The sequence below is a fragment of the Pavona decussata genome, unplaced genomic scaffold, assembly GCF_977016875.1.
Source record: "Pavona decussata unplaced genomic scaffold, jaPavDecu1.1 SCAFFOLD_130, whole genome shotgun sequence".
NCBI lineage: Eukaryota > Metazoa > Cnidaria > Anthozoa > Scleractinia > Agariciidae > Pavona > Pavona decussata.
Window position 1 is genome coordinate 2,114,909 of NW_028145544.1, and position 25,852 is coordinate 2,140,760.

Here is a 25,852-nt window from a genome sequence, read left to right on the forward strand (position 1 = left end):
AGAACACTGTGCTTTGAGTGGATTACGGTTGGATATCAAAGGGGAGGGGGTCAAATATATGTGGCAGGCTGTGCAAGAAAACTTAACTAAAAGCGCAAACTAATTAACAGGCTAAAAGTTAAATAATGGTACACTGTTAAGGGCGCATTCTTTTGGATTAACTTCGGGATATTCTTATTCCAGTTCAAGTTTAACGGAATACACAGAATATCAGTTGTAATAATAATAATAATGATAATAATAATAATAATAATAATAATAATAATAATAATAATAATAATAATAATAAAAATTGTTAAAAACTGAATCGTTTTATAATGCAGTCACAGAGATTTGATTGGTTTAGCGGCCATGGTATATGAGCCATTATACCATGCCAGAGAAATAGCGACCATTAAATTGTCTTCTGGTCATTCTTGCAAAAGCGAAATCAGCAAGATCTAGCAAAATTTCTTGATTGTTTTTTATAAAACAATTATTCCTTTCACACTTGTTGGATATGAGATGATTATAGCCAACTCGGTGGTATGCGCCTCGTTGGCTATCTTTCATCTCATTTCCAACTCGCGCTCGTGGAATACTTGTTAACGATACTTTGTTGGTCCCTGTGACCTCATATAATTCTGATCAGTGCTCTACATCCTTTATCCGACGGCGTCAGAGTGTATATGGAACTAAAAGGGGTGGGGAGGGTGAATAAATAAGAAATAAACACATTGACAAGCCCTGCAGGTTGTAAAATATTGCTTCGAGGACTAATAACAATACAACCACCTGTTTTCGTTAATCTAAATACAATTTCCACTCTTCAATAACTGTCTTGTCAGATTCAACATTTTCTTCAAGAGAACTGTTGTTGCGAGACAACGGATGGTACAACTGAGGCAATATTCAATACAAGCGCCAGATGATCGGCGAATAAGCAAAAGCAAGCCCGATGAATTTTACATGATTTACCGAAAATTATATTTGCGAGTAAGTTCCCACTTTAAATTTGGTGAAATTATTCCGGCGCTTAAACATTGGAACTCTTTATTCTTCGGTTTTGACGGAAATCATAACCTTGACATAGAATTTTTGTTGTTACAACTGCTTGAGGACAGATGCCATCTTATTTTGTGTGATAGGAGGGAATTGTCAACGACAGAAAGTTAGCACTTTACTTCGTGAGTTTAGATTTCCTAAGATGGAAGTTTAACAGGTACTAGCTACGATGATCTGTTAAAACTACATGCAAACCCGCCGAAGCTGCAATATCTCTAAAATAACGGAACACACTGTTGAAGGTTGATTCAGCTTGGTAAGTGATATTTTATCCAGTTTTAAATGTAAAAGTACACTATTATTTAACAATTAAACTTTATATTCCTCCTTATTAACCTGTATCGGAATGAATGAAACTTTACTTTGTAGACTGAAGGCTTTAAGATGACAATTATAATCATGCAGTGCTTAAGAAATTTGTTTAGTTACCTGTCCTTTGTCAATCGTCTATTTATCTTTACTCACTCTGGGATTTTGTTTAGTTTTCAGCTATTAGAATAAAAATCCTCCAAGTGATTTCAAAAGGGAAATCAAAGTTTCAACAAACACATTCCATTCTACACTAAGCTAATTAACCTTGAATGGTTTGGTTAATTAACGTTGAAACAAGGGGGACTGTTGTCCTCCCCCTCACCCACCCTTTTCTAGATCAGTCCCCGCCTTTGAAATAAAGTATCTATTTTGTTTAAATTAGGCAGAATCTACTTTTCGGGCTTAATTGTGATTAATTGATCACAGTTTAGAATTCTATATCAGTTTAGTTATCTCAATTTCATTGAACTGTATCTTGCATATATTATATATTTAAATTAGTCATATTAATTTAATTTCTACTGTAGCGTACGCTATATAATTTTTTATTTTCACATCTTTTGTTTATTTTATGGAGGGCCACAGGATCATCAGTTCATCACTGTCACATGCTATCCCCTTAAAATTACGTCTATTATTTGTATTGTATTGTATTGTATTGTATTGTATTAACGCTAAGTGTAAAGCTGAAGGCGAAGGCTTAGAGTGCATAACAGAACGTATTATTGGTCCAACTACGACTGCGCACGGTTGTAAGACTCGCGCGCGAGAATCCAAACTATTGGAGCTTTGCAGTTAGTGAGTTTGTTCTTTGGGCGAATAACTGGCTTTAAATGTACCGATGACTATCCATTTGTTTCCAATGTATCATTCTTTCTTTTTCACGGTAAATTAAGTATGATCTTCATTCAATAACACTTGAACGTTCAAATGTTTTTCATTGCCCATGTTTACTATCGCCGTTTTAGTTGCTGTCTACGTCAAAGACTGAAAGGATCATCGACTATAAAAGGACGAAGGAGATGCTGTAGGGGAAATAACATGAAGGCTCGATGAAACTTATCGCAGTATTTGTCCTGGTGGAGATTTTCACGCTTTTGAGATCCCAGAAAGGTTAGATTTTGCCATGGTATTTAGTAGCTACGTCATCCAATAAGCTTTGTGGCTGCCTCGTTCTGGTGCGTCTCTCTTTATTTATACGTGGTGCGCATGGTGTTGTGGGATGATCAAGCCCTGCGCTCCTGTTTTTCCGCTTTTTCCGTGAATGCGTTGGCGCCTAGGCACGAGGCAGGCTGTGTGGTGTGTTCTGTTGATCTTTTTTTCAGACGCTTAACAGATTCAATCAGTGAGCAGAGGAAACCTTAGGCTCATTATATTGTACCGTCGTTATACATTGACTATAAGCAAACCATGGCACATTCTCACATGATGTCCTTTCCATTGTTGCAGTTTACGATTACCTTGGTTGTTGGAACGACAGAGTTAATAATGATAAGAGTAGCTTTCTACCCGAAATTGGATTATTGAGTTTCAAAGATCAATCCTCACCCTTACATAAATGTGCTAGGGCTGCCCTGTTGCGTGGGATCCCTGTGTTTGGGATAAGGAACAACTCTGCCTGTGTTGGTAGTGTGCACGCCTCACTGACTTACATGCGATATGGCAGCTCTACACAGTGTTACAACGGCACAGGCGGACCAAGATCTATGGATGTATATAGCATGGATGGTAAGGCAGTTCAGAAACTTAATTGCACTAAAATGGTTGGCCACCCCTCTAAGGTCCTCTAAGAGGAGGGGAGGAGTTAATTCCTGCTGTACTTAGTTCATTTAAGTAGCAAACGTGAACTTGTAATTCATATTCTTCGACGATGATGGACATCTGTCTTTAACAAGCACGTATATCTCAAAAGATGGACTAACGGCCCTAAGAGAAATACATCTTAAAAATATTACAATGTGATTCTGGCAGTCCTGGATTCACTTCCTCCTTTCTAACCACTTAGATTTGTTTCTCATTAGACGGCTAAGTTCAGTGTTCAATTTCTAGATAAGATAAGATAAGATAAGATAAGATAAGATAAGATAAGATAAGATAAGATAAGATAAGATAAGATAAGATAAGATAAGATAAGATAAGATAAGATGAGATGAGATGAGATGAGATGAGATGAGATGAGATGAGATAAGATAAGATAAGATAAGATAAGATAAGATAACTAGACATAGGCCACACCATCCATGAATAGCAAATTAGTAAGCTTCCCACCAGCTTGTTTAGGTCCTGTAGTCAGGCCTCCCTATAATATTAAAAAAAAAAGGGAGCCTAAGTCTGAAGCAGCCCCTCATTGCTATGTTGTTTGTTTTAGAGTATTTTGAAGACTGAATTTAATAATCTTGCCCAGTTTGGACCAGTGTCAAACTTGCATGCACAGATTTCAGGGTTACTCCGGATATTTTTCTGTGTTACAGGACACAAGCCTCGCGAGAACACAGATACAGTGGAAGAACAGGAAAAGCGAAACTTTATCTACGATTTGTACAGCTCATCATATGCACTGAAGAACTCTCTTCTTACGAACATGCCTTCAAACGCTGCGAAGCACCCATTGGTTAAAAATGGTAACGTGAGGCCTGTACTTCTCCAGCCACTCTACAAGGAAATTGACGAGCGTGACTTTGGAGGTAGGGTCAGCTCCTTCAATCCAAGGGTGCATTTTTTTGGGAGGATCCAAAAACGGATTTGTGGTTGATGAACTTCTTGGTGGTAAATTAAGCAGGACCTTGGCTGCCTTGTTTTGAAGAACTTGCAGCTGACCCATAAGCGTGTTGTTATTTTTATCACCCCACACTGTATCTCCATAGTCAAACAGTGGCATGATTAAGCAATTGTATAGTGTTAGCTTAGTATGTAAAGGCAGAAGATGTCGTATTCTCTTTATTCAAGTGTGCTAAAAATTAGATATGATTATCGTCTGTTTTCGCTTTTAAATTTCCCGCGCACCGCCATTTTGGATTTTATGACGTAATACGGTTGCCGTTATTGTCAGTGAGCGGAAGTTCTTTTGTGTTAAACAATTGGACAACTGTATTACGACATGAAATCCAACTTGGCGGCGCCCGGGAAATTTAAAAGCGACAATGAGCGATCATCAAATCCTGTTTTGTCCGACACAGAAATATTAATTCCATATTTTCCAACAAAATGTAAAATAAGATTGTAGTTTCAACTATTTAACCTTAACTTATTTCAGCAGTGGAGGTTTCCTGTAGTGATAGTCTGACTTGTTGCGTTGTAGAATTCAGACCTCCATTGAGTGGAGTGAACATTTTAAACAATCCCGGCTTTGAACAACCGCTTGTAAATGATCCAATTAAAGGATGGAGCTGTCAGGGGGAGACAGATGACCCAAGAGGAGGCGTAATTGCTCGGTACACGCTTGAGAATCCAAAACAGGGACAATACAGTGGAATATGCCTGGCTAGACTCTCTGAATGGGCAGGTCCCGGACAGTATATTGGTAAGACACTTTCAGTCGTTTTCAATGTCATTTTTAAAACTAGATCATTGGGCAATACAATTCCAGCCTTTTGATTGGCTTAGCAGCCATGGGATATTAGCCATTATACCATGCCCGACAAATAGTGGCCATTAATTCGTCTTCTGGTCGTTCCTTTAAAATGAAATCAGCAAGAACTAGCAATAATTACATCTCTTGGTTGTTTTTACTAAAACATGCACAATCATTCCACTCGCGTTTGCTTGATATGGGACCATTATAGCTAGACTCGGCACTATGCGCCACTTTGGGAATCTATCATCTCGATGCCCAATGCGCGATCGGGAAATGATTGTTAAATATATACGTTGAGAAAGTCTGGGTCCCGATGCCTTTGTTCTGTGTACAGGCCTTTCACCTTGTACCTATATGAAAATTACATGATTCATGTCGCGGATCTCCTGTCAAAATTAACACATTTTGATACATCATACATTTATTTCGAGATCCTCCACGGGATCTATCATTGTACGTGCTTCTAGCTAGAGCAGGTACAAGACAGCGTTATGTATTCTGTTGTGCGTTTGATCTTGTCATCGATTTGGGGACAGAAATTTAACGAAATTTTGCACGCCGTAGATCTCATTAAGTTCCCAAATTCCCATGATTGGCATATATATATAAGTAAATATAACTCATTTTGGCTTTCAGTAGGAAGTCGCGTATCACTTAAAGTCCTTACATCCACGTTTGAGTTGGCCTGAAAAACATCCATCGACTTTAATTTTAATTTAACAATGGTTTCAAAAAACGTATATCGTAATCATGTCTACTTCACATAGGTAACAGAGTCTTGCCAGGTCGTGTTTACAAGTTTGAAGGATGGACAAAGCTTTTGGATCGAAAGAGAACAGGAGACATTCACAGCATCGAGCTTTGGATGCGATACAAAAAGAGAGGCGATAAAGCACAAAGAAACAAGCGACTCGCTAGGAGGACCAAATACTCACAAGGTTTTCAATCAGTAGCTTGCATAATTTGCATAATTTATGGTTGCTTACATTTCCATAACACTGCCCAAATATGGTCATAGTGTGCTCGATATTCGGCGTCCTTACACGACAGATGTCTTGCGATATATGCAATTTCGTGCGTCGGGAAAAAATGGCAAAATAGAAATTGTCTCCAGCTTTTCTGCAATAAAACTGTGCTTTGTTATCAATGTGTTGAATAATAAAACAATTATCCCGCGGATTATCCCATGATTTTACGGCCAACTTGGCTTACAGCCTAGTCGGCTAAGTATCAGGCGATATTCTGTGCGATTTCGCAGGATAATTGTCAAATAGTTGCATAAATTCTATAGATTTACGCGGAATGTACTTATAATATAGTATCTGTAACCATATTAGCCTGTGTGTCTCCCTCTCATTGCCACTTTTAAACCCAACCCTACCTTCTCCTGTAAGCAGCAATCATTCTAAAAGTTTTAAGCTACGTAACAATAATGGCAATAATGGCTGGATTGCAGCTCAACAATCGCTGAAAATGCGTGGTTACCATAAATTTTCCAAACTTTTGCCTTATATGCCTTGTTAAGATCTGCTTTTCCCGCATAGTCATAAACCGTGCAAACATACCTTTGTATACTTTCGTTGGTACCGTCCTTAAAAATACCCAAGTTTTCTTGAACCATTCTCGAAACAGAGCCTCTGACTTCGTCGCCGTCGTGTGGAAGTTAGAAATCTGCTAACTCTCAACGACTCTAAAAATAATCGTTTAATTAGAACTCGGTTAAACACATCACTTAGAACCCACCGTAAGAAAAAGATGACGACTGGTATATTTACCCACAATTCTTGGCGCACGAAAACCCTAAAAACGCTCATAAAAACGCTCAGAAAAGTTCTAAAAACTTCAAATCTATTATATACAATGTTGTTTCTACAGGGAAGAAATTTGTAAAAGATATGGGTTTCTGTGTGCCTATTGGCTGTGTTAGGTTCGCAAGGTATTCTGGGAAAATGTCCCGCTGCCATCTTTTTCGGTACGGTGGGCTGGACATTAACTTCCTGGGGTCGAATTATTTCTAGATTATGGCTGGGTTCGTTGGCACACCGCGTTTGAAATGCCACTGGCCAGGGCAGGATTCTACTACGTGTTCATTTACTTCAAGGGACCCAAACCAGCAGTGGACATCCTGTTGGATGATGTCTATCTTGGAGAGGTTCTACAACGTCCTCATTGGAAGGCGAACACTGATATGTTGATAGATAAATACAGAAAACGAAACATACAGTTCAGGTCAGTGCAGTTGTTCCATTCAAAAGATACCGGAATTCTCCACCATTTTAATTGTTTTTAATCCATGATGAATCAACTGAAACGGTTCAGGGACGGATAAATCAATTGTTCGGCTCGTTACGTATTGAACACATTTCTTTTCTTTTTTAGAGTGAATATTACTGGTTCTCGATATACAACGGATCTGCTGGCTAATCTAAAAGTCACAGTAAGTACTCCCGATCCATAATTCTGTAAGGGAAAGAGACAGGAGAGGCAGACAGACAAACAGATAGACAGTTGGATAAGGGGGTTAGTTTCTAAAGAAACTGTTGCGTCGGTGGAGAGTAGAAACAAATGTTTAGCACATTTATCAACAGAGTTGATAACTAAAGGTAAACTGGCCACCGTAAAGAGATTCGAGTGATGAGGTTTTGAGCTATAGCCATTCGTTTGAGCAGTGGAGCTGTGCTATTGGTGGGAGCATGCAACTTAGAAAACAAAAGCAAATTAGTCGAATGAAAAGCGTTCGTTGACGGACAGACAGAAAAAAAAAAAAGCAAAAACTCACAGCAGTCTCACTCATGCGAAACGCTGACTCCTGTAACTCCTTTACTCAGTGAAATGAAAGCTATTGAGGAGTGCGTGGATGAAATGATTCACCATAAATTTCTCAGATTCAATTGAAAGCACATGATGGTTCAAGCTTGAAAAAGAAAAAGCGTTTTCAAACCAAATGTCACATCTTTGATCCGCTGCGTGACCCCATTTGCCTTTGACAATAAAATGGTTTCATTCAAGTTAAAAATAAAGTTTAAAAATGGTCTCTTTATAGGTTGAACAAAAATCTCACCTCTTCGCCTTCGGAGCTGCTGTGAAAAGTAACTTTCTCTTACGAAAGCCTAAATATCGCGACTTCTACCTGAACAACTTTCAATGGGCCGTGTTGGAGAGCTCTCTAAAATGGGGTGACGTTGAACCTAAACAAGTGAGTTCAGTTTAAATTTTCGAATTCTTGATTAAAATTAAGCAATAATCTCAAAGAGGAGAAGGTTGAGGCTGGTTTTCACTAGGTCATAAGCATAAGCAGAGGCACAAAGATAAGCAAGTGAGAACTCTAGCTACATACGCATAAGGACAGACGCACGCGCAAAAAAACATTTCTTGACGAAATTCTCTAAACCAGTTCCCTTCAATGTTAAGCAAGATGGCGGACGAAACGGTTGGCTGTCTTGTGCTTGTGCTTATGTCGTCCCGTTCTCACTGGTGAAAACTGCGACATAACATATGCTTATGTAGCATGTGTTCTCACTTGATAAAACGGCGTTTATGCTTCTGTTTCTGTTTCTGCTTATGTCCTAGTGAAAACCAGGCTTTAGAGGTTTTGAGAAAGTTTTCCCTCAGCTTCCTAAGTAAGTAATCAATACTATCTCATGGTGTATGGCTTTTAGTTTTTTCATTCTAAAAATATAGGGATGCTAAACATTTGGTCTGAAAAAGGGGTTGGGTTTTGCATTCTGCTCACCTACTGCGAATACAACCGTCCTTTATCATGATGTAATGTTTAAAAAACGAGCAGGAGTGTTTTATCGGGTTTAAAACTACGAGGCGCAGCCGAGTGGTTTTAGACCCGATAAAACACGTGCTGCGAAAAACATTCAAACACGGCTTCAAAAACATTCCTGGAAAAGCGTGTGTCAATAGAGTTTATCACAGTTACGCTTTTGTGAACGTTGGAAATTAGCATACGAGAAAAACACCGCATGCTAATGAGGAGTGTTTTATTAGCTAATAAAATACTGCATACTAATAAGGAGGAGGTTTATCGATATAAAGTCACTGCACGTGATGTATTATCGACCATTTGATAGGTCAATGGGCTTATGAATTATTAATGAGTGTCTAAACGAACCCAGAAAATTCAGTGTTCTTTATTCAACCTCTATCATTAGTAACGACGCGAAACAATGAAAGGAAACTGTATTCGAAGACTAAAACTAAACTGTTATTCACAAAAAGCAGATGTCATCAGTAAAGCCAAGATTGTTCAACGTATACAGAGTAGAATGAAATGTTCAGCATTCGCGCTGGTTGCAGAAACAAAAAAAAGTTGATACAGTTTCAAGGGCCATTTTTCGTTTTTTTGATAAAGTCAACAGTAACAATCCATACATTTTCCCTAAAATGATCCTGCTTTACACAAACACCCATTAACAGGGGACATTTTCCCGTGTCCTAACAGTCTCCATAGCATTTGCATTTCAAACAAGACTGCAAGCAGTCTCTTTCTCCTTCTAAGTTCTGTAGCGCACGATGGATCTTGAGAGTGGCGAAACTCGGCGACTCATTGTGCTTATTAAACATATGTCTTTATATGTTATCTTTTCTACTAAAGGATTTTTCGCAGAAAGAACAGAACCAACTCATGTCAACTCAGTGACGTGAACAGACGTGAACTGAAAAAAACATCGAATGTGTCACATTTATATAGAATTAACCCCTATTGTTTTCCCTCCTCCTCAATTCTATTGTTTTTCTCCTCCTCTCCCTCCTCCTCCTCAATTCTATTGTTTTCCCTCCTCCTCCCCCTTCTCCTCCTCCTCCTCCTCCTCCTCCTCAATTCTATTGTTTTTCCTCCTCCTTATTTCTAGTGTTTTCCTTCTCCTCAAGTCTATTGCTTCCCCCACACCCTACACAATAAAAGGGGGAACTTACTTTCTTAAACTCATTCCATGATCATGTCTCGCGTTGTAAAGAACAACCGAGGTTTCCTTCAGCTCCTTTCTGATTGCCCTTCCAAGCAGCGTCAGTTTCTCTTGAGAACAGCTCCTCCACAACAGTTGCATGCGTTATTGCAAGTTATTTATAATGTACTTACAGAAAACATACCAGTGTCTGAAGAAGTTAGGGCCATATTGCGTTCGCATAAGGATGCTCTTCTAAATCTTGCTCAGCGAAATGTTCCTTACAAGACAAAGAAACGCATCCTTGTGCAAGAGGGCAGTGGGTTTATACAAGAATTACTGACCCCTGCAATTAGTAGCTTGTGGTATCTTATGTTATAAAAGAGACCGTGGATTCTTAAATTTGGTCATTTGTGTCTCTCTTTTAACGAGTGCTGGTCGATATGAAAAGAAAGATGGATTGGGATAAAGAGAAGGAAAGTGAAATGGAGGATTACTCAACCTCTGATGAGGAAAGTGACGAAGAAGAACCCCGGATAAAAGATGTCTTGAACAACCTTTCCAACGCCGTTTCCAGAAAGCACGCTTCTGAACTATTGCATAGTATGGCTGCTTCTAAAAATATCTTGTTCTGGACACCTAGTGGACTGTTACTCCGAAACCAGCGCACAATACCAGTAACAAACATCTCAGAGCTGGTCGAGTATGTGTTACTCCCTCATAACGAAGATGTCGCCAAACCCCGTGCGCTCAATACTTTCCTAGATGGACTGGCAGAGCTCGGAGTGAATAAGCGACTGATCAAAAATAAAAAACTTCTAAGCGATTTATTAGAAAAAGAAAGAGGATACCAGGATAAAGAGGACGAATCAGGTAATGAGGCTAATGATGAAAACTTGTCGGACAGCAGTGAAGAGGAGGAAACCAGTTCTGAAAATAGCCAACCTGAGGAGTCTCATAACAGCGGCCTGGAAAGTGATTGGGAAGAAGAGGCCGAGAATAGTAGCGACTCAGTTGAAAATTCAACGATACCTCAGGCAAAAGTTCATGATCCGTGCCGACACTGCAACAGTTCACATGGATATGATACCGTAGTCATGAAATGTCCTAAGTGCTTTTGGGAAGATAACTGTAAAGTTTGCCCTATATGTGATCGCAAGATTCCTCTTGAACGAAAGCACGCCAAGGAATCTCTCCGTCGATGTTATGATTGTGGAGCGATCACACACAAGGCTGAAAGGACATCAAAAATGACATTCTATCCCCCTAGCGATGACGAGGATAAAGATGATTAACGCTGTCATAAGAACTTTGCTTTGTACTTGAATTGTTAAACGATTTAAATAAAGAATTTTCAGTAAATTCTGAGCGTGTTTTATTTTTTCAGTGCGCGCCAAACATAACATGCAAATTAATTTAAGCAGGCAGGAATCGCTGTGTGTTTGACTCTTTTTGTCATTGTTTTTTAATAAAGTTTTTTAAACGGTATCTCTTGTCTGGTTCTATTGCTAGCAATTATAAGTAGCGTGTTTTAATTGATCCTTGTTAAGTTATATAAAATTGATTATATACTAATGCGTCAAGATACTCCCTTGGGTTTTTCCAGCAGAACTGAACTAATTTGTATGCAACTTAAGGCTCGTGGACCCGCATAATTAACTGACTAACGGTGCGTGACTTTGATAGTTTTTTATTTCCTCGAGATAGATAGGAGAAAACGGTCTTGTAATAGTCAAACAAACTTGAAATATAGAGTTTTCAGCGCCACTTTGTGTATATATGTGTGTGTGTTTTGTTTTTTAACGGTAATGATCGATGATAGTCACGAATAACCTGAAATATTGGAGATAAATTTTCCCAGCAAACGGGGCTTCAAACAACATCTCCCAGTCGCGGACAGTTAAACAAGCGCTCAAGGCAGCTTGAAGATCAATAACGTTGGTAAAAAAAAAGCCATTTTCAACGGTACTAACGTTTTAAAAATCGAAAAAAAGTTTTCCCAGCAAAGCTGAAGTGCAAGAACGATAGCGCTTTCGAAATCTAACCGCTTTTTATTCAAAACAGACAATATAAATCTTAAGATCCAATCAGGGTGGGTATAGAGTGGGCAAGCCTGGGCATGTCTATTGTTTCCTTTGTGCAAGAGTGACGCTCATTAGCAAACCTCGGCATTGACTAGACCCTTATGCATATCAATGATTTACCTATACCGTCCTATACCTGTACCTATACACTAACGAGGCTTAATTTTGCTGAAGCCCTACTACTCTTGCAGTCTAATTTCAAACTAGAGTAGGTATATAACACAATTCATGACTATAATTTGAGGATTTCTGACTATGATCTCAAAACTACCACTACCTAAAACTAATTTTCTTAAGCGTTCATTTCCTTATCGGGGTGCAATGGGTTGGAACCAACTGTCAAATTAAACACTTGAGATGAGGGATCTTACTAGCTTTAAACATGCGATATCCTAGGATACAACTTTTTATCGTGTTTTTTTTTCATATTTCTTTAATGACTTATTTCCTGCTGTTATATTGTATTTAAATTATTACTATTTTACTACTATTATTAGCCTTGATTACCATATAAACTAGATAGTTACGTTTATGACAGTCGATTAAACAGACACAATTGTCATTTCTTGTGCTAATTATTGTTAGTTAATCTCTAGTCTTAATTTTTATAATTTGTAATTATCACACGGCATGTCTGAAAACCAGCTTGCTGCCTGAGCCATTTACTTTGTTTCAATAAAGTTGATTGATTGATTGATTGACTGACAATACAAGTAGTTGAAGGAATGATATCTGTCTATCCCTACAGTTTATACAACTGACGCACCGTTTGCGTTTTAACTTATTATAGGTACGTTTCACTTCAGGGCCACATTAATTACGGCACTGCAGACAAGGCGGTAGATTTCCTTCAAGCTCACAAGTAAGCTAGCTCCCTTCCTCCTTAACCCTTGCATCACTCAGCACATACTGATCAACCTACTCTTTGGAGACGCCTTGCCACTGAACAATTTCTCGAATTCTTGTACATGTACTGTCTTAGTGAGAGGGGAATTCGGAATGAAAATGTAGTTTACTCAGTGATCTAGTAGACCCTGCACGTTTCAAAAGCTCTATTTTCACTGGACCCTGAAAACCTGCAGCTGCATTGTTTTGTGGGGCTGGTAACGTTGTCCTGGTTTTCGTTCTTTTGTCCTCTCGACCAACCATGTAAGACGCTGGAAATTGTGCAGATCGCCCCGTCAGAGCGATATATCATCCATACATGTATTTTTTCAGGTTTCAAAGCCTCGTGAATGTTCTTTCAATAAATGATTTCAAATGATCAGCTAAAGCGTCTTCACGCTAATTCGTGACGTCTTCCTTTCTTTTTTCTTTATAGAAAAAGTGTAGATTAAAAAATAAGCATATTACTCTGTATGTTATACTCTAAACTTTTAATCCAGTTGGTAGAAACCTGGGGCAACTTATTCATTCCTGGCCGCTAGACATTACCTATCATCCGTCAACTATTTGCCGTTTGACTTGTATTTCCGTTGTATTTCAGCAAATTGATTCGCGGTCATTGTGTGTTCTGGGCCGTTGACACTGAAGTTCCTTTTTGGGTGAAGAAAATCCCGAACTACAAACTCAAGGAAAAGCTCAGCGAAAGATTAAAGAATCTACTTGGACGATACAAAGGACGGTAAGTCGAATTCTCTTAGGCATGCTCAAGTGCAGCGTATTTCTGTCCTTCATTACTCACCTATAGCTTCAGGCTTTTCTGTAGGTATAATACCTTAGGCTCTTCGAACCTTTAACAATTATCCTGCGAAATCAAAAGGAATATCGTCTGATACTTAGCCGACGAGGCCGTGGCTGAGTGGATATTCAACAACAACAACAATTTATTTGAAAAACAACAGAATGAATGCTTTGTCCCGCAGATATAGTTACAAAACTAATCGAGGCGGGACAAGACGAATACAGGAACACGCAAAGCTTGATTTTCTTTTCGTAGCTTTTCGTTCCCGGTCATAATAGAGTCAATAGACAGAATGAATACGACAAAGTGAACAAATTTGCAAGAGCGCACGACCGCCAAGCTCGAGCACATGCGCAATGGAAGATTGAGCAGGAGAATTGTTTTATTATTCAATACATTGATAACAAAGCACAGTTTGCCATTTTTCACCCCGGCACACGAAATTACGTGTTAATTACGTTAATTACGTTAACTCCGGACGACGAATATTCGGTGTACTATGACCATATTTGGGCAGTGTTACAATATGTTGAATAATAAAATGCAGTGTATGCGACAACGTCACGTGATTTGAACGTCTTGATAACCCGATAACCGCTGAGTAAAACGGTATTTATACTTGTATACCCTTTTCCAGATTTATGCAGTGGGATGTCAACAATGAGATGTTACATGGTTCATATTTCGCTGATAGACAAGGTGCTGCTATCCGTGACTGGATGTACACAGCTGCCGCACAAGCAGACCCGGATGTAGATTTGTTTGTCAATGATTTCGATGTTGTAGAAAATGGGCAACTAACCCAGGTGAACCTTATACAAAAAGTTTGAGATGACTTTAATTTTAACAAATCGAATGTGGTTTGGCTTTGTCTGTACTATTATCGACAACGATATTCGTTATCATAGTGGTCAAAATTTGTTGTGCGCCTCGTGAGTCCACAACAAATTTTGACCACTGTAATGACGAATATCGTTGTCGATAAGAGTACAGACAACGCTAAACCACGTTCAATTTGTTTTTTACCACAATATCAACGTCAAAGAAAATTTTTATAATAACTGTTAAAATTTCCGCGTGCTGATTGACGTGAGCAGCGTTGTCTAGACTCTTATCGACAACGGAAAATTAGCCAATCAGATTGCGAGATTAGAAACAATTGTGGTAAAATATTTTATCCCTGATGTTACTCAGCAAAGCATGGAAGCTAAGCAGAAAATATAAATCACTACAATTCCAATAATCAATCTTCGTTCCTGCTGTGTTTTTGTCTATGCGCAATAGGTCATTCATTAGAGATTCTGAGTAGGAGCGAATATTATTTAAAAACTGACTCATTCGGTAACGCAGTTCCAGAGTTTTATTTGTTTAGTGGCCATGATATATGAGCCATTATACCATACCCCACAAATATGTTAAGAGTAAGCGTCAGGGGGAAAAGAAAATATCACTAAATCAGTAAGATTTAGCGAGTTTTCGTGGTTGATTTTTAATAAAACAATTATTCCACCCGCGCTTGTTGGATACGAGATGATTATAGCCAACTCAGTGCTGCGCACCTCGTTGGCTATCTATCATCTTGTATCCAACGTGCGCTCGCAATCAAACGATAGCTATCTCAAGCTCAATGCTAGACTCTTCATCTTGCAGGCATTTCTTGAGGAGGTCAAGGATTTGCTACTGCGAGGAATACCGCTGGACGGAATAGGTGTCCAAGGTCACTTCAACGGTCACGTGAATCCAACCCTACTTCAAGTAAGTAGCCAGATGAAATGATAAAATAAGCAACCAGACTTTTGTTACATACCATCACCTTTACATGAGATTTGTATATGTTACCTAGATTCATACAATGACTGGGGATGTTAGCAAGCTCTTCTGAGATTTTCGAAGAAGATCCCCAAGTTAACAGTTACCAGTGTTCAATCACAATGGATGGCTACAAAACGAACTGGCCCCAGTTGTCCAAAGAACGGACAACTTTATCCACTGGATAGGTCCCTACCCAGCAGATAAAATGTGTGTAAGATTATCCCGATGTGTCTATTATTGGTGAATGTAGTTGAAGAATCTGTCAAATTTAAGTATGGGATTGTGTGGAAAACTTGCCAAAAGCGTTCTTAGGAGGACATTTGCTCCACTGGATAACGACTTATCCACTGGATAAAGTTATCCGCTCTTTGAACAACTGGGGCCTGAACTGCGCATTTATGTTTGTTTTAGTGCTTTTACGTTCTTTTCTCGACGTAGTATCGTCTGAATATTCTGAGGGAAGCCGGGATTCCAATATGGTTGACGGAAGTCGACGTTCTTGAGAAAAACCCCGTTAAACGAGCGAATAGCCTTGAAGTGGTCATGCGCAGTGCATTCAGCAACCCAAGTGTCCAGGGATTGATTCTGTGGAGCTTCTGGAGTCAGAGTGCCTGGAGGGGTCCATACACTTCTCTTGTTGATGGAAATGAATGGAAGGTAGAGTGCAATAACTTTAATCTGTGGGACGTTAAAGAACCCACACAATGAGAATGATGTATTAATCAGCAAATGACATATTCCATCACTTTATTTCCATTGCACATATGCCACACATTGACATTCCAATCCTAGCAGTGTGCAGGATGTCTGTCCTATGAACCCAGTTTAATGGCCTTAGCTCCCACGAGTCTCCTGTAGCTCAGTGGTAGAGCATCCGAACTAGTAATCGGAAGGTCATAGGTTCGACTCCTGATAGGAGAACTCGGATTTTTCCGAGTATGCATGTGTCATTTACTGATTAATACATCATTCTCATTTATTCACCAGGCTTAACATATTCCATCACATTATTTCCACCCACCCAATGTTCGACGAAAAGGGTAGGGTACATAGTTCCCCGGTGTGGTGGTCTATCTCTATCTCTGATTTCATCTGTCTTTCACATTCATGCGAGGGTTGGGTGGGTGGGTAAGAACAAAACATGGACTAATAGCGGCTGCCATGCTGATGTCCGATCTCACCTCACAGAAGAAATGTAAACTGCCATGAGACTATGTAACATGTGACACACATTACCATTTGGGATTCCATACAAAGACTCGAAATCTAGGACCACCTCAGCATTACCACAGTAAAGTACTGCTCAGTAGGTTTTTCATGTTGAAAGTAGGAGGAGTAGAATCCCTTTTTATCGTACGTGCGTCCTCTTGATGAAAGGACTTGGCTCATTAACGAGGGCTGTTAAATTAAAACTTAGTGAAGGGCCTTACAAACGAGCCAGTTGTTAGATCAACTTACGGCCGCTTCAGTGCCGTACGAATGTCAGCCTAACTCAGAAATATGGAGAAGATAAGAACGTACCAACATATATACAGAGGAAACAAGAGAAGGTAAATCTTATACCGTACCACCTTACTATAACATATGGAGAAACTTCACCGGACAAAACTACTGAGGCCGGTTGTAGCTCGTTTGTTCAACCAAGCATTTATCTGTCATTTCAACATTTTTGTTGACGAAAAATTACTTTTTTGTCTCTCTGTTTTCCTTGAAGATCAACGCCGCTGGTCTGCGTTATCGCAGTCTGCTGAAGCAGTGGACTACGCATGTCACACTATCACCCTCATATACTGACCAATCAGAGGCCTATTTTGAATCACGTGGTTTCTTCGGAGAATACGACGTGGTACTAGAACTTCCTAACGGACTGAGCAGCACCCAGAAGTTCTCACTGAATCCTGGGAATGGTCCTCTTGTCATTCAACTTCAGCTGCCGGGTAAATTATATTTCTCTGGACGTGGGTCTTAGAAATATTTTCTTATACGAAGTGGTGAATTTCCTAACAGGGTGGGTTGAATTGATACAAGATTTCATGTAATACGTGCTGGCTTGTATTGCACGCAGTAAAGAACAACATCGTGATGTGGTTTGTGACATGAATATTGGATTCACTCCGGGCTAGCGCAGTACCCCGCCAATTGTACATGTATTTAGCCCTGAGTTCAGTGATAAACTGAACTGTCTTTTGAGTGAAAGTTCATCATGCAGTATATCGAGTGAAACACAGGCGGATCTCTAAGGCGTTAGAGACTCTAGTTAAAGCAAAAATAATCAAGTCTTGTGTTGTAGTCTTAACTTACAATCAGTTGTAAAAAAAGAAACATTCTTTCTGAAATATGGTATATGGTTTATCCATGAGCAAAAGGGGGAATCTTTGTTACGGAAACATCTTTTTGCTTATCAGAAGCAAAAACCGTTTCCGCAAAAATTTGTTTCGTGTGCTGCAAGCGGAGAAAAAATGTTACTCCAAAAACGTTTCCTCGTTTACAGTTACTCTCATTCAAAATTTCTTCTGAATGCTATTGAGAAGATACGGAATACACTGTTTGCCATATCACTTCCAGATCCTACTTCATCTAAAATCAGCACTGAGATTCCGTCCACACAGCAGCGAAGACCTTTAGTGATTCAACCGACAGCCCCAGCTCTTAGTCTTGGACAACAAGACACAGAGGAGATACAAGATGACGGAGAACAAGACAATGAATTTCCAGAATCCGATGACAACAATGAAACTGAACTAAAAGGTAACAATGACAGATGATCGTTCAAATCCCCTCAGGGGTAGTCAAGAAAGTTTTATACGGGAAGGCTCCCTCCTGAGGACCAAATGCGTACCCCTCCGTCCAGCAGCAAAAGATGACAATGAGACTCAATCTTTACTTTTCCTGTTTATCTAGTAATGCTGACGCTTGATAGCTGAACATTTCTGTGTCATCTCAAATTTTAAAGCCAATAAAATCTGTTGAGATAGGTGGTGTCCTCGATAACCCTTTACCGCAGGCAAGGTGGGGCCTCTTCTAACACACTTGTTATGATCAGTTCCCTAACACGTGATAAGTTCGACTCAGCTGGTGATGAACCGAAAAAGGACGAGTTCCATCAATACAGCCTATACACCATATAATTGGTTTGTCTAAGTCTACACCAGCTATTTCCGGCAACAACGAATATGCAATCAATGTAGTTCAGAATAACACCACGGGGTTAGATTACGACGACAATTGGAATCTGCTATTATATAAAGAGGCCTTCCACATCAAGCGCCATTCGCCATCACTTAACAGAGGATTAAACTCCAGCAGGGAACTCTGCCTGTTCTCTTGAGTATACCTTGTGTAACTATTTAAGCTCCTAATTTTGTATACATTTTTAGTCTGATGATGGTATAGTTTATACCGAAATATAACTGTCACTTGAGATCTTAGTTTTGTTTATTTGTTGTCAAAATTTAAAGACACGATGAATCTACTCGGTCTATCGTTTATCTTATATGTCCTGAAATTATCATCAGGTCCTGGATTTTGTCTAAGTTGTCTTTACCTATCTCACAGACACTTTCAAGTCGTCAACAGGATTATACCTGGGTTGTTTTGATAACTCAGACCCTCTCAGACAACTCAAGCACAGATTTGAGGGCCATCCCGCCATGATACCAGATGTATGTGTCGAACATTGTTCCTCTAAAGGATATCCGTTTGCTGGCCTTTTGTTGGCGTCCGAGTGTTTCTGCGGTTTTTACTTCAAAGACGATGCAGAAGTTGGAAACGAACATTGCAAGCTACCTTGTCAAGGGGACTTTCGAAGGAGCTGTGGAGGACAAAAATTCATCTCAATTTATTCTACAGGTTCAACGGAATGATACTGCAGGTTTATACCTGTAATCTTGCATTACGATTTCACTTTGGAGGGAGAAATGCTCGCCTGAAATCTTACGCAGAGTCACAGACTATACGGCATTTTGTACCACAAAATTGAACTCAAAGAATATCGACTATTGACTCCTAGCCGGTTCAAACAAAACCTAACAGTTCTTGGTTCAAGGCAATTTTATACTATTTTCACCGGACTTTATTTGACGCCCTCGCTTATGGGGTTAACCATTTGTTGAATAATGTATATTAGACCGCTTTTCGATTGAATGTCGTAAACCCAAAACAAAAGCAATTACTCTGGCCAATCACAAAGGACGTAAAAAGCGCAATGCATTCGAAGCAAGTACATGTAGCCTGTGTCAAGCGCCGGAAAATGTGTGCGTGCACGTCACGATTGGTTTTGGTTGGCTACCCATTGGTCGACAAAATGGCGCGAACTTTGTTAACCAATCATAGAGCGTATTGAAGCAATACCAAAGCAAACGAAAAATTACTTTTGACGCTCGATTGAGAACCGCTCTCTACAGTTTCATCTATATCCTACCCTCCAGAAAGGGTTTAATAACTGCCTACGATTACTTGCACGAACACAATTGGCACCTAACACCGTACAGAATTTGCTTATTCTTTCTTGTGACACTTCGCAGTCTTCTTTTGTTTTTGTTATTGTAAATTTCGTTTACGTTGGTTAAAAAAACTTTCCAGCACTTACACTTTGACGGATCGCCGGATAATACCATTCTTTATCAGTTGATACCGGCAACAGTAATGATAGGAAAAAAACGCATTAATATTGGTAAACAAGTTTATGGTAATTTTCTCCACATTATAGGTTACCATAGAAACAGCATGACCTGTTAAAACACCTTTAATTTTACCTTTAAGTGGCTATAACTCAAAAACGGCTCGGTTGGTGACTCGTAATCAGTATGTTTCGATACAATTTTTTGCAAAGTACCAGAGGGGTACAGAGCCACCTTAAATTTTCAAAACAGGGCAAGAAAGTCCTGCGCATACAGTACTCCTCGCGCTCTCAACTATTACGTACAGTATCTATAAAAATAAAAAGGGAGGACTTATAAACTTATAGACGCTAAATTAATTTGAATGTTCGTAGCCCGCGCGAGGAACCTTTTGAGTGGTGAACTTTTGCAGGCTGGACAAACAAGCGGCAAAACAAACATTAAAAGCAAAGCTAAAGATACTTACAAACGTTGATTGAGTTCCTGGAACATGAGAGGAATTGGTCTAAGTTGAACGAAGGTTGAGCCAAACTAATGACGAATAGCTAATGGTAACTATATATACAAAGTAGAACTAAAAACAGCCAATTGCAAGTTATGCGAAAAAATCTAACAGAAAATTGGCCATTTCCACCGAGTTGCTTTGAACCTCATTGCGAAAGCGAGGCCTCGTGAAAAGATTTTTCATGTGAAAATTTGTTTTGTTTGCTCAGTACGAATGAAAACTAATTTATGCACGAAGCCTACACTGATATTTACGTGAAAGAATGCGGTAAACAGTTGAAATGATTAAATGATTGATAGAGACTAGTGCAAACATCACCAAACGGTATTTCCTCAAATATGCTATCGGCAAAGGTGTTCTTAAAGTCGATAATATTTCTAGCGAATTATAATAACGAGCCATTTATTTATTTATTTAAGTTGAGCATCCGACCTCAACGCAGAAAGTCATAAGTTTGAGTACCAATGGGATCTCGACTTTTTTATTCTTCCATCTTCACGAAAAATTGACATTAAGTTTTTCTTATTAACGTGAATATAATTAAGTTGGTGGAGGGAAATGAAAGGGAATTTCTTTCTGACAATAAAATGCGATTTTTATATTCTATTATCACAAACACTGTTATGATTTGATCGTGCCGATTTGAACTCCCCCTAGTGCCCATCCTAACATACCGTGCTAGTCAGAAGACTTCAACTCGATCCCGTTTTGGCCTACATAGAGTTTAATGATCTCATTCAGTCTGGTGTAACATTCAGTACTACAGAATCAGCAAAAACTGTATTGGCGCTATCTTTAACCAGCAACTTGAAGACTTAATTTCCATGATTTCATGCATGCGCGTTATAAATAATAATAATAATAATAATAATAATAATAATAATAATAATAATAATAATAATAATTTTTTTTTAAAATTAAAGAAAACGAAGAAAAAAAACAACTGTCATGAAGTTTTTTTTTTAAAAATTAAATTCGGCATTTTAAAATCAGTTCCACTTGATAAAAAGAAAAGAAAAAAAAATAAACAAAATAAGCATCTCTCAAATGGCCCCTTCTGCTGTTTCAATGTCAATGTCCGCGTTCTTGATGTCACGTTGAATTCTTCTTAATGTCCTAGAACCTCTAAGACAGACAAGTGCAGATCTTAACAGTAATAATAATAATAACAATAATAACAATAACAATAACAATAACAATAACAATAACAATAACAATAACAATAACAATAACAATAACAATAACAATAACAATAACAATAACAATAACAATAACAATAACAATAACAATAAGAATAAGAATAAGAATAAGAATAAGAATAAGAATAAGAATAAGAATAAGAATAAGAATAAGAATAAGAATAAGAATAAGAATAAGAATAAGAATAAGAATAAGAATAAGAATAAGAATAAGAATAAGAATAAGAATAAGAATAAGAATAAGAATAAGAATAAGAATAAGAATAAGAATAAGAATAGTAAAGCAAAATCTAGTGTGCACGAAGAAGAAAAAAGTCAACATTTCTAAGGGGTTTAAAGACTTTAATTATTTTCGCTTTGATTCGTGATAATTGTAATTAACACCAGAAGGCTATCGTTGGTTAAATATCAGTATCAGTCCACAGAGAAAATGTTTTCATATCGGCTCAGCAACCTCTTGAAAATCTGTTCAACGTTTTAAGTTCCTTACAGTTTCTTGTTGAAAATCCACGCGCTTTCCTTAACCAAGACTTCGCCAAATCTCTTTTGCAAGACTCTTGCTGTCACTAACTCTGTGGTTACGGTGTCACTCGCCTCCACAACTCCAATGCGACGATGGCGTGGAGCTCCAACTCCGAGCCCACTTCTGCCCACTGGACGGATAGTGTGTTGCTCTGCTTCCTGAAGACTTTGATGATTCGCTTTCTCATTTTCAAGAGACAGATGGATCTGTACGTCTTCGAGAGTTAATGGATTTTCTGTGTCCGAGAGAACAGTTTCTGAGTTTTTTTCAGAGGCTGTCATTGTTGATCTCATCAAGTGTATTGTCTCCCGGCACTTTTTTTTTACTCAAATGTTGGTGAATATTCTGGACCCTCGAACTGATGCCGTTTTGTCCCTTTCTGTTTTTTTTTTAGTTGATTTGTAAGACGACTTATGAAACACAGGCTTTGATTCAATATATGCGATGGAATTGTGTATTGGGTCGTTATCTCTTATATACTCTCCTAAAACCCTGTTAATGTTATTCAGAGGTCCACCAATCATTGACAAGAATTCCTGTTTGATAGATCATTAACCGCCGAAACACCTAATAAGGTATCCATGCGCTAATACGAGGCGTGGCCGGTAGTCGGCTTAGAATTAAACCCTTAGGTCACGTTCAACTTCAGAGATTAAGGAAACAACGAAAGAACTCACATGGAAAGTTGGCGCAATTTAATCGTTTAAAATGACTTATGAAAAAAAAATTAAAGGACTTACGAAGAATGAAGAAGGCGGTAATGGTCTTTTAAAATATCAATCGACAGAAATCACTCATGAAAGAAACAGAGAACAGATCATCCCAAAAATATTCCGTAACTAGGAAACGTATACCGATGAAACAAACAACCAAAGCGGATGTCTCAATTGGTGTGAGCGGAACTACTGTCCACCAATGAATAAACAAGAATGAAATAAAGCAAAACAAACAAACTGATGCATAGTATAGCAAGGGCAGAATTAACAATCCGTCAGTGAAGGGATGGGTAGAGATAACTGACAGCAAGAAAAACTGATGAAGATGTGGAGAAAAACTGACGTTGAGCGAGGGTGGCATAGACAACCCACCAATGAATGGAGAGAATGGAGAGACTAATGTAAACAACAACAACCTGACGTAGAGCGGGGGCGGAATAGATAATCCACCAATGAATGGACAGGATGGAGAAAAAAATGAAAACAATAACAATAACAACGTTATGTGGATCGTGACCAAAATTGAGAATCCAATTAGCAGGATTAGGATAAAGCGGATAAAATTAACAACAACATGATAGGAAAGAGATTTGCTCAAAGCAGCACCGAATACACTGACGTCACGCGTGGGTGAAATTGAAAATCGTCCAATGAATGGACAGAACACAGATGTAATGAAAAGAATACAGAATGCGCAAACTGATGTGAAGCGGGAGTACAAAGAGACCAATAAATTAATGGGAAGGAAATAAAATTGAAAACAACACTAAAGAACTGGATGCAGAGCACGGGCAGAATTGAAAATCCACCAATGAATGGATGTAGTAGAGATAAAACTCAACACTGAACAAATTGATGCAACGTCGTCAACAGCTGGTGGATGGAACAATCCACCAATGCATGGATAGAATAGTAAGTAAGTAAGTAAGTAAGTAGTAAGTAAGTAAGTGAGTAAGTAAAACTTTATTTACACAGGGTAGCCCATTCAGCTCTAAGGCTGGTCTCCATAAGGGCCCTGCATCTTAAAAAATAATTTACATCAATAATTTTCATGAACTATTACATTTAAAATGCCTAATAAAAGAATATTACTAGAGATGCCATCGAAAGTAATAACAAGTTAAAGGAAGGAAAATGTTTATTCGTTATTCAACTACAGAGGACAAATAGATATATTCGTTAACAGTGAGAAATGCTAATCCATCGCAGCGCTTACTGGCCTCTCCCTGTCTATAAAGGTTTCAGTATTTATTTGCTGACGTCACCATACACATAATCGGCATGTTTTTTAAAGGCAATTAAATGAGCAATATTTGTTTTTAACAATCGCTGTTTTACAGTTGGAGTTTCGATTGTCCCCTAGGCGGAATCAACAAAAAAAACCCACGTAGGTATATATTATGTAAAGGAAGAAACATTTCATTTAGTTATTTGATTGAAAACATATCTGGAGCAACCTCGAGAAAAACAAGATTATCTACCTTCTCATTGGCCCCTTGCTGACTAAGAAAGGTGTCAGTAATATCAATTTTTCGTAGATAACATTCACGCATATTTACCATTAAGGGAAGGATCCCCGCCGTGGCTGCGTTTGTTGCAATCCAAAAAAGGTGTATATATATTTACTCATGTGTGTCTTTGGTCAAAACACTTTGTGTAATATAATGTTATGCAACCGAGTTTTTATCCACAAGACATACGTTTTGAGTTAATTTCATTACTTTCATGTTCATCCAGTTCACGTTTAATTTTAATGCTGACCATTTAGGGAAAACTAGCTAATTTTTGTAACTGAAAAAGTTACTTGCCTGAAATTTAACAGTCTGGCAGACTTTAAAAAGCAGCATTCAGAATCCGAGCAGCAAACTTTGACTGGCTTTTTCTGTCAGAGGGTGATCGTCTGCCGTTAAATTGTTTTCAAGCCAAGAACGTACAATAAACAGTGCTCATTGGATTCTTTAGTATAGCAGATAAAGCGGGCTAATGTCAAAATTATTTTCCTGGACGATGACATTTCCGAAGCAAACATGTGCAAGATAAAATAGAACACTGCAGGACATTGCAACTCTCATGCAGCAAGCTAGACAAGAACGAACTTTGACCCCTTATATATTCAGGAACGTTTTCAGAAAACTGCACCGGACTATAATTTTTGAAATTCAAAGCTTATAAATCCTAGGTTAATACCGTCCTGTTCTGTGGTCCAAATTAAAGCAGTAATGCTAGAAATTCCAGGTAAGTTAAGTGCATTTATGAAATTTGTAAAGAAAGGATCAAATAACTGAAATGTGCCTTTCCTGCTTTTTATGTGATAATTAATTGAATTTTTACCACTTCTCGATTTTTTTTTTTTTGTCTCTTAGACTTGTAAGTAGGTGTCCCTAATCACTTTACCGTGACGTTCATACAGTTTCTGCCGTTGTTGAAGTTTCACCCAGTGCAACTTCTAAAACAGTTCTTCAAGTTCTACAATGGTAATTTGAAAAGCATGATTCGCACGGCGCACACCAGGCTACAATCGAAAAAGGAATGGGTCTGCTCATGCGCTTTTCCTCCGCGATATTCAACCCTTAAAACGCCGTGAAATTGCACAAAGTTGAGGTTGAAGGCTCACTTACAATCGCAGCAAAAGACGCTACTGGAATGACGTAAAGATAGTCCTTTAGGGAAAATTGTGTGTTAGATCGCAATTCCTGGACTGGTTTGTCTGCACGCACGAAAGAAGAACACAAAAAAGACAATAGTTTTCCTGAGCGCAGTTTTGTTTCTCATTGTTGTAATGACTAATTTTCTTTTTTGTTTATCTTTTTATAGTTTGTTCCCTTGAGAACAATAGTTTAGCTCAGAGCTTATGCAAAATAATTCAAATTGCTTATTGTCAACTTCGA

The 25,852-nt window shown here is 38.5% G+C and overlaps 1 protein-coding gene across 1 annotated transcript; it reads left to right on the plus strand.

The window, feature by feature from the left end:
- The first annotated feature begins 410 nt into the window (after window positions 1-410).
- LOC146468623 (uncharacterized) lies at window positions 411-21,355 on the plus strand. The gene is made up of 18 exons (XM_085124250.1): window positions 411-975; window positions 1,128-1,300; window positions 2,325-2,469; window positions 2,806-3,084; window positions 3,828-4,040; window positions 4,655-4,876; window positions 5,698-5,868; window positions 6,949-7,159; window positions 7,310-7,367; window positions 7,974-8,126; window positions 12,713-12,768; window positions 13,393-13,530; window positions 14,228-14,396; window positions 15,241-15,345; window positions 15,841-16,059; window positions 17,117-17,339; window positions 17,968-18,150; window positions 18,958-21,355. Exons 3-18 carry the CDS (start codon window positions 2,409-2,411, stop codon window positions 19,263-19,265), a joined length of 2,769 nt encoding a protein of 922 aa, XP_084980376.1. The 5' UTR covers window positions 411-975; window positions 1,128-1,300; window positions 2,325-2,408; the 3' UTR covers window positions 19,266-21,355.
- The last annotated feature ends 4,497 nt before the right edge of the window (window positions 21,356-25,852 follow it).

Bases quoted from the DNA above. Each gene is read 5' to 3' on its own strand.
- LOC146468623 (XM_085124250.1), top strand. From the start codon at position 2,409: ATGAAACTTATCGCAGTATTTGTCCTGGTGGAGATTTTCACGCTTTTG. The intron at 12,769-13,392 runs GTAAGCTAGCTC...GTTGTATTTCAG, and splicing joins GATTTCCTTCAAGCTCACAA to CAAATTGATTCGCGGTCATT. The intron at 17,340-17,967 runs GTAAATTATATT...TATCACTTCCAG, and splicing joins CATTCAACTTCAGCTGCCGG to ATCCTACTTCATCTAAAATC.